This window comes from Theropithecus gelada, chromosome 17 (assembly GCF_003255815.1).
Source record: "Theropithecus gelada isolate Dixy chromosome 17, Tgel_1.0, whole genome shotgun sequence".
Lineage (NCBI taxonomy): Eukaryota > Metazoa > Chordata > Mammalia > Primates > Cercopithecidae > Theropithecus > Theropithecus gelada.
In genome coordinates, this window is record NC_037685.1 from 33911990 (window position 1) to 33921641 (window position 9652).

General features: G+C 48.0%; 1 protein-coding gene across 2 annotated transcripts; it reads right to left on the reverse strand.

Annotated features, from left to right (window-relative positions):
- Positions 1 to 965: 965 nt before the first annotated feature.
- On the reverse strand, positions 966 to 3892 carry SOX21 (SRY-box 21). Of its 2 annotated transcripts, XM_025364427.1 has the most exons (2): positions 2957 to 3878; positions 966 to 2890 (listed from the first exon to the last, which is right to left on the reverse strand). In XM_025364427.1, exons 1-2 carry the CDS (start codon positions 3391 to 3393, stop codon positions 2563 to 2565), a joined length of 765 nt encoding a protein of 254 aa, XP_025220212.1. In that variant the 5' UTR covers positions 3394 to 3878; the 3' UTR covers positions 966 to 2562. The 2 variants fall into 2 exon arrangements, with proteins under 2 accessions (XP_025220212.1, XP_025220211.1); XM_025364426.1 differs by having other exon boundaries at positions 966 to 3892.
- Between the last annotated feature and the right edge of the window lie 5760 nt (positions 3893 to 9652).

The following is a 9652-nucleotide window of genomic DNA, read 5'->3' on the forward strand; positions in this document are numbered from 1 at the left end:
TGCATAATCGCTCAGAACCATATGAATTAACTTATAATATTGCAAAGAGCTCGGGGAATAACAGGAGAGGGATCATTTTAATTAGTGAATCAGGGTCAAACCAGCAGAGCCGATTTCTCACATTTCCAAAACTTTTCATGGTTTTAAAAATATTATTCCGTTGGGGGAAAACAATCACTTTAAAGACTTGGGTCGTTTATAAAGACGTGCAGCTCCAGAGATGGTCTCAATGGGGAAACTGGCTTAAGACTTGTATATAGTAGCTTGAGAATTTCCATTTTGGTTGGCTAGGGGGGTGGCGAGCTCTTCCTATAGTTATTTTTTTTCTGACAGTCTGTTATGATTTTTCAAACTTTTCTCTAGTAGAAACTTGTCTAGCCCTAGACATCCAACCCTCTCCATTTGAATGCTATACTTCTATTTTAATGCGATTAGCATAACAAAATTAAGTCCTAAAGAGGCCAAAAGTTGTACTTTGTCATTAGTAGTGATTATCCTTCCAAATAAAACCTTAAGGTGTAAACAAGGAATACCCCAAAGATAGGAGAACAAATTACACTGATTTAAGTGGTGGGGCTCTTCAACTAACAAGATAAAGTGGTCAAGCAACTTTCCCCTCTTAAAATGTTACTAGAAACTGCTGAAATGCTTTGAAAGGTCTGGATGTTTTCAATGGGCTCTGTTCTATTGGTTCATGAATGCCTTTTTTTGTTGTTGTTGTTAAAGCTAATACAACGACTTGGGCTGTTTTTTAAAAATCTTTCCTATTCACGATTAAAAATGTGATAAATCAGGTTTTTGGCTCTGAATAACAATGGCTTGATTTAGATTTCCTAGTAAATCTATTCAAAAGTGAAACAAAGGGTGCTTTTGGAGGATACCTTACACTTCACCTGGACCAGGCACGTAAGGGCAATTCAGATACAAATCTTGTTAGGAACTCAACAAGAAATAGAAGATTTTTCTCTTTTCCCTGGTTCAGGCTTTATTTAAACTCTTTGTTCAAAAAAAATGAACAGAGTGATAGTCGGATTCTAATTTACAGATATACCTTAGACGTCTAATATTAAATTAGAAGATCACACAAGAAAATCATTTACACATAAAGGTTAAAACCATATTTAAAATTTTAAAAACTTTATATTACATAAAGCCAAAATGAAACTAAATACATGTTAGCCAACTTCATTCACAAACATTAGTCAAAATATATACATTTAAAAAGAAACAAAAAAGCTAATAATTCAAGGTTTCTTTTCTCTAAAATGTGTTTTATCGTAATTTGCAAATGAATTGCAGGTGATCTAAAAAATAAGCCAATTGAGGAGGGAAATCCAAAACACATTAAACCAGCTCAACTTGGGAGAGAAATGCTAGCTGAAAATGAGAGACATCTGTTGAAACAATTCTGTGCTTTTTTTCCTTCAGTTTTGCTAAATAATAAATATATAATTACCAGACAAAAAAGTCTGATTTAATCTTCGATAAAATTGCGATTCTGAAATAGTTTCGCAATTTTTAGAAGTTAACTTTGATATTCGCTCCAAATGTTTTTGAGTCTAAAACCGACTCAAACTTAGGGCAACGAAAATAACATTTTCCAAGCCTCAATGTTTTCACTGACATATACACATTTACAATCTTAAGGTGAACTCAGCCATAAGGGGAAAATAGGAAGAGTGCCTTTTTCCTTTTTTGTAAACTGTGTCAGAAATCCAAGCGAGTGGACTCAGGCAGACTTCTAGTAGTTGGTTGTTTGTTTAGGAAGAAAATCCAATTGACAACTTTCATCTCACAAATATTTCTTGCTTGCGTTTCTTGCTCTTGAGAAAGAGCTCTTGCTCTGATTTGCATATGGCGTGATAAACAAAAGAAACTGTGATCATCTCACACAAAAGGCCAGATTCGAGCCGGTCACTGGTCAAGAATGGATCCGGTCTGGGAGTTCTGCTTGAGAGAACAGAGATCTGCAAAGTTCAAATAGTACAAACAGGGAGGCAAGGCTGCTCAGAGCCATCCCACTCCCAGAAACGAATGACACAAGCAGCTTTTCCCGTGTGCCAGCCATTTCAGACCTCACATTTGAACAGAGTGCATGCAACACGGACCGGGAGGGGGTTGGGGGTTGGGGGTTGGGGGGCTGAGAGGCGAGGAAGGAGAATGAGAAACAAAAACAAAACCGACCATGAAACTTCCAACAAAACTGGGAAAGGCCAACATGTCAAAAAGTTACTCCTCCACCTCCGTGGGTCAAAACGCAACAGGTTCCGAAGTGCAAAGCAAACACCAACTGCTGCCGGACACAACCGACCGCTTTCGAGTTGGCTGCCGAAATGCAGATCTGAAATGATCCTGCGAATTCACAGGCCCGCTCACCCGCGCCCTCGCGCTTGGCCACTCCTGCCCCGCCTGGCCTCTCTGCCTCTGCCTGGCACCTATACATTCTATGTACATACAAACCGGGTCCCCGGTCGCGGGAGGGCGCACGGGGAGGCCGCAGCGCTCGTACCTATACATATGTACACGTGTGCACACCGGTTCTCGCGAGGCGGCCCCGCGGGGTCATAGCGCGGCAGCGTAGGCCGCGGGGTAGGGGTCCAGCTGGGGCTTGCCCATGCCCGGCAGCAGGATGTAGGCGAGCGGCGGCTGCAGCCCGGGGCTGGGCCACGCGCTGCAGTTGCACGGGATCATGTAGCCTGGGTTGCCCGGGCTGGGGTGCGAGTGCGTGTGCCCCCCGGCGGCCGCGGCCGCCGCTGCAGCCGCCGCCGCCGCGCCGTGGAAGGCGCCCGCGCCCGCGGTCGGGTAGCCCAGCGACGACGCGTACGGGAGGCCGGACGAGGACGACGAGATCTCTGCCATCTTGGAGCCCAGGTCCAGCAGCGAGTAGGGGCTGCCCGCGGCGGCGGCGGCGGCAGCAGCGGCGGCGGCGGCGGCCGACTGCGGGAAGAAGACGCGCGCTGCGGCGGCGGCGGCGGCCGCGGCTGCCTTCTCGGGATTGGCGAGCAGCGACTCCGGCACCAGGCCGCCGCCCGCACCCGCGTGCAGCCCGGCGCCCGCCTTGAGCGCAGGGTGCTCGGCGTCTGCCACGCCGCCCAGGCCGTAGGGCACCGGGAAGGCGAACTTGTCCTTCTTGAGCAGCGTCTTGGGCTTTCGCCGCGGCCGGTACTTGTAGTCGGGGTGCTCCTTCATGTGCATGGCGCGCAGACGCTTGGCCTCGTCGATGAACGGCCGCTTCTCCGACTCCGTGAGCAGTTTCCACTCGGCGCCCAAGCGCTTGCTGATCTCCGAGTTGTGCATCTTGGGGTTCTCCTGGGCCATCTTGCGCCGCTGAGCCCGCGACCACACCATGAAGGCGTTCATGGGCCGCTTGACGTGGTCCACTGGCTTGGACATGCTCTCGCCCTGCCGCGGCTGCAGCCCGCCGCCGCCCGGGCCCTCGCCCTCGGCCCGGAGGAAATCAATGTTGGCTGCCCGCGGGGACCCGCTCGGCCGGCCGGGACTCGCCGCGCCCCACGTCGCGCCCCGGCGTCGCTCCCGGCCCGGAGGAGGGGGCTGGAGGACCAGCCCAGGGCCACACCGCGCCCCGGGCCGCCCTGGTGTCTCCGGCCGAGCGCTCGGGCAGGTTGTCTCTGGGACACTCTAACTTCTCTGCGGTGCCCCCTCCCCGCGGCGGCAGTTTGCCCTTTACGTTCTTTGGGTCCTTCGTCTCCAGTGGCGTTTGCTGGTGAGCTCCCGCAGGTAGCGGCGGCCGGGCAGAGCGCTCCTCCTCCTCGGTCGTTCTCTCTTAAATGCAAAGCGTCCCCCAAAGTTGCGTCGCGGAGACTCCACCAAGTTGAGCCGAGGAGCCCGCCGCCGCGTGCTGCCAAGTGCCAAAGGGGGCTCTCAGCGGCTGGAGTGTTTGGGTTCTCCTCGGTGACTTTCTCATTTGACAGAAGCAGAGGGGGGGGGGGGGGGGGGGGAGGTGGCCCTGGAGGAGGAAGAGGAGGGGGAGGCGGAGGAGTGTCCAGGCGTGCCACGAGAACGCAGAGCGCAGCAATGGATATAAGTACAAATACAGCAGCACCAGCCTGTCTTCTTGGCTCCGGGCAGGGTGCGCCGATGGGAAACCCCCAATCGGCTGGGTGTTTTTTTTTTTTTTGGAGGCGGGGAGCTGTCCCCCCCAGCACCTGCCTCTCGAGTGTTCCTCTCCCGCTGCTGGACTGACGGGTGGAGCGAGGAAGGAGCGTGGATAAGGCTTGAGCAAGCGTGGGTCGCCCGGCCTCAGAGGAAAGTCTCCCGGCTCGCCGAGGAGCCGCGTCCGGCCGTCCCCCGGGCCATGCCAGCTCCGCTCGCTCCCAGCCCCTTCAGGCGCGCCTGCCGACTTAGGGCTCCCGGAGCTCGCCGGCCGCGGCGGGCAGCGCAGCCTCCACGCGGCGCCTTAGGCCTGGCACCGGCCGCGTCCCCGCCTCGCTCTTCTCGGCAGCCGCCCGGCACTTGCAACTAACTTCGCCCAAGTTTCCTGCGCCGCGGCGCTCCTCTCGGCGCGCTCCTGGGAGCGTGCGCCCGCGAGTCCGCGGCGTCCGGGGCCCCTCTGTCCTCGCCGCTGCGGCCAGAGCCGAGCCGGCGCAGGGGCAGAGGTGCTGGAGGAGAGTTAAGGAAAACGCGCCATCACCTCAGTTCGCAGGTCCGCGCTGGGGCAGCTCCCGCTCTCCCCACTCCCGCGGCGCAGGGGGGCCCTGCCCAGCCCAGGCCGCCCTCTGCACCGGCTCAGGTGAGTGTGGCTACCTGCGTGTGTGCGCGCCCGGAGCCGGCGCTGGGTGTGCATGTCCAGCCGCGGCTGTGTGTGTATATCTGGGGGCCTGCGGAGGAGGTGGAGCCCGGGACTCCGGGAGGGAGGAGGGATCAGCGGAGCCGCCTCCCGCTCCCACACCCCCAGGACCTCGAATTAACAGATCCCCTCCGTCCCCCGCCCCTTCCCAATCCTCCTCCTCCCACTCCTTTTCACTTGAGAGCAGGTTTAGGCGAGTGGAGAGTCCGGAGCGCGCCGCGGAGTCTGCGCACTGTTTGGCGTTGGCAACCCCTGGTGTCATCCGGCTACCCAGGCCGGCCCGGCGCACAGCTGCCCCGGTTGCGACCCTGGGAGCCTCGCCGGGAGGAAGAAGGCGGCGGGCACGAGTAGGAGAACCTCTCCAACTACGGAGGAAGAGGGTTAAGCTTGGGGAAGGGGAGACTCACCCTTGAAAATGTTTGAGACTGTTTCTAGCAAGAAAGTGCTCATTTTCCTTGGAGGTCCAGGTGTTGCTTGCAACAGATGCTTCTCGCATTTTCTTGCACTGCTGATGCACCCAGTCAGAGGTAGTGGGGTGAAAAATAGCTCAGGAGGGAATAAGGACACTCTTGGCAACCTTTCCGAAAAAGAGCCCAGGCTGAGTATGCATCCTTAACTGACTATTCAGGTCTTTAAAAATTGTTTTGTTTGTTTGTCTTTTGTTGTGATCCTGGTCGCCAGAACCATCTATATGCTGATCTCTTTAAGGTACAGTTAACTTACAGTGTCTCACATGCACAACTAAGGTGAAGGTGTTTAAAATCAATAAGTGTAAGTAGTTTCCCTGGAAGAGAGAAGTAAAACGTACCAGTCACTCAATGCTGGAATATTTTTATGCTAAGCATAATTTCCTTCTTTAGTAGTTAGAGCAGTTTTTTTTTTAAAAAAATAGTTGATACGATGCAGAAGTCAAACAGTATGATTCTGTTTCCGTATTTTCCTCACTTCTTGGTATGCTGCAGCACACTTAGAACATGATCTGTCTGGAGGTTTTATTCACATGGTGGCCTGCCCTTCAGGGAGAACTTGCTTGCCTTCTTTCTTTGGCAGTTTGGATTTGACCTAGCCCTGTGGTATGTGCAAGTAGGAACATCTACAAACGGTTAACTCTTTAAGTCTTCCTACGATTTATGTTCAGTTCATTCAGATACACACACACACACACACACACACAAAAGCTTTGATTGTAATTATGAACGTGAATTAAAACTGTTTCAGGTCATCAGATTTATTTAAAAGTTAGGCTTGTTTTGTTCATTGTAATAAAAGAATAGTGACTTAAAAATTACAGTCATGATAACAGAACTGTGAACAGCAGTGGCATGTGGTTTGTGTTTTTCTGAAGATGTCATTGACAAATGCTTATTTTGTATCAGTTATGCCCTTGCATTGTTAAGACAATTGCACTGATTTCTCCAGAACCATATTCCTTTACAGGCTCTGAAAAGACACCCTTGTCATTCACAGACTCTGGCTGGAGCAATGTGAAAACACTAGTATGTGTAATTACATAGACTGGAATATTAAATGTACTGTTTTGTGATAATTAACTACAAAATTATCATCCCTGAGCTTTTCACCTACTGACGTGTATAATAGGTTTGAGACAAAAATACTATACACTGGCACACAAAGAACATATGTATGTATAGGGCACAAGACATGAAAGCTGTTATTCACTAAATATTGTGAATAAAGTTAAATCTAGTCGTGAAAATTATTTTGACACATAAAAAGAGAAGATTGTGAAAATGTGTTTTGTATTAGTGAGTTAGGTGATTTTATACTCTTCAAATTTAAGTTTAAAAATCTACTGCAATAAATTATTACATTAGAAGGAAATGTTTGTATATATGATTGAAATGTATGCTTATATGTACAATATCTTATAGGAATAATATATGTAAAGTTCCTTGGATATAGTTTTTCCAGTATGCATTTACAATATTGTCTGTCTAGTGATATTAAATGAGCCAAATTTGAATACTCTCAAGTCCAAGAATGTTGAACTGTGCGAAACAAAGGTGTCATAAGAAGAAAATGACCATTTGTGTGCTTGTCTATTCACCAAATGAATCTTCCCACATTTCGCGGTGGCTCAAGCTTGTAATCCCAGCACTTTGGGAGGCCGAGACGGGCGGATCACGAGGTCACAAGATCAAGACCATCCTAGCTAACATGGTGAAACCCCGTCTCTACTAAAAAAATACAAAAAACTAGCCGGGCGAGGTGGCGGGCGCCTGTAGTCCCAGCTACTCGGGAGGCTGAGGCAGGAGAATGGCGTGAACCCAGGAGGCGGAGCTTGCAGTGAGCTGAGATCTGGCCACTGCACTCCAGCTCGGGCGACAGAGCAAGACTCCGTCTCAAAAAAAAAAAAAAAAAAAAAAAAAAAAAAAAAAAAAAAAAAAAAAAAGAAAAAAAAAAAAAAGAAAGAAAGGCAACGTGGCATTGCTGTTATTAATCAACCTTCACACCTCTTGCCTGAATCTGGTTGAGCTTTTAACAAAGTAAATTTTCAAGCCATTTTTATTCATATGTACCAAAATGTAAATTCACTTTTAATTTCCTCCTATCTTGTGTTTGAATTGATAGAGGCATATTTTTATTCTTGCTCAGTTTTGTCCTAAAGATGAAAAAAAAAAAAAATCCCAGCTTATAGGAAATGGAATAGTCTGTGTGAGTGAATAGTGAGGGAAAATAAATTGAAAGAGAATTGGTAAGTTTGATGGGCTTTATTTTGTCAACTCTTGATTGTAAACACCTAAAGAACAGTATAATTTGATCAGTATATTTCGTGTGGGTCTGTATTTCCCTTGTGGCCACAGTGATATCGGTGATACAAATGTATCTAATCAGAAACTGAGTGACATTCCCTCCAAAAAAAGTTGTGGGCCTGTGTAAATTCAGTTTTCTCTTTTCTCCCTTCAATTCTCCCCAGAAAATAGTCTCTTTTCAATTCTAAAACTTTCACTAGGAGGCAGCAATGAGATTGTTGGGGAATAAAAAATACCTTGGTAACACGACTGGCTGGCTTGCTTGCTTTCTCTTCCACAAAGGAGGGAGAATACTTGGGTCCCAATGTGAACAGAATCGTTTTCCCCCATCGTTTCATCCTCCTCTCTCTCACTGGATTTTCACCCAGGTGGCTCACTGTCACATTTTTCTAGAACCATAGGGACGATAAAGCAAAGCAGCAAGCCAATGGGGTAATGAGAGGTGACTAGATGGAAGTGATGGGCAGTGAAGGTGATGCCTTCAAAGTGCAGAGTCCGAATAATCATTCATGCACACTGACAGCTGGCAGCTGTTGTTAAGAGAATGTTGGGGATCTGTTCTTAAGCAAGTGCAGTGAAAGAATTCAGAAGCTTTCATACCTGCATAGAGAGGTGATATAGCCTGTTTGTCCTGTTAAGAAGGAAATGAGAAGACTATGACAACAGCCAACCCTGAGGCTTTTGTCACAGCTCTGTGGTCTCACTTCTATTAGCCCCCAAAAGGGGGAAAATCCCAAACACATGATCTCCATAAAGCCCGAGAGACAAGAGCTGTTTGAGGTCAACAATCATGGAAAGCAACGGCTGTCAGAGTGGCCCTTCACCAGTGCCTGCTAATTTTTTATCCTTTTGAGATTTCTGTCCTTTTATTCTCACTGTTCCTGCCACACTTAAACCTCTGCATTGTGTTAACTATGTATATTTTTTAAAAAAAACTACTCTTAACTACTAAAGAAACGGGGAATATACAGATCAATCATGGAGAACACCTTTCCTCATGTCTCCTGAGCAGGGCTCAAGCAGGCTGACATTTCAAAAGGAGCCTTACCTAGAGGATAGAGCGGGAAAAACAATGTTAAAAACAGTCCCTTCTTGCCCCCCGCCAAAAAAAAAAAAAAAAAAAAAAAAAACAACAACAAAACAAAACAAAAAAAACCTCTGAGATAAAAGACAATACAAATAATTCAAAACAGACAACTTCACAAAGTACCTATGTCAAATCCCAAGAATCCTATAAAAGCGTAATTTTCTTAGGATAAGAGTCTTTTTTGTTTTGTAAATGAGAGGGAGCTAGTCTTGAACAAGACTAGAAATGAATGAGGAGGGTTGGACAGTGAGGGTGTCATTGGCCTGTGTAATGAAAACTTCCAGCCTTCTGTAGCTATTTATTACATGAGGAGACTGGCTTTTGGTAGGGTGGGGTTCTCCTTGTGAATTTCATCACCAACCATGCCCCCGTTTATTTTGAGAAAGAACAAACCGAGAAAGGGGGTTCTCTTAAATATCCCAGCAGAGTGGTAGATAAACCATGCTTCTGGCTTTACAGAGGTCACTCTGACTGTCCCCTCTTCCAGCTTCTGGATTGCCCAGCCCTGTGCTTTCCTCCCACTCAGATTCAGGTTCCTATCTAAGGATGGGTCTACTTTAGAGCTCAATTGCTGAGCGGCTCTGCTTCTTAAAAGAATAAAAAAATACATAGCTATCAGTTATTGAGTTCTTAAGATACCGCACCTTTTGCACACATTATTCTATTTAACTCTTAGGAAAACCCTATGATGTAAGCATTACCATCTCCAATTTGCAGACTGGGGAATGAAGCCTTAGAGGAGATGAGTAAGTAACTTGCCTAAAGTCACACTACCATAAGAGGAAGAATTGGGATTTGAACTAAGCTGATGTTTTTAACCCCCAGCACTTAGAGTCCCAATGGAAAGCTCAGCCTCTTTCCAGCTCAGATTCCCAATTCTATTTCCCCAAGCTTTCTGTGACTCACTCAGCGCCCACTGCCTCTGTGAGGGAGTAGCCCAGTGGCAATCTCTCCAATAAGGCATTCCAACCCCACATCAACGAC

Bases quoted from the DNA above. Each gene is read 5' to 3' on its own strand.
- SOX21 (XM_025364426.1), bottom strand. From the start codon at position 3,393: ATGTCCAAGCCAGTGGACCACGTCAAGCGGCCCATGAACGCCTTCATG.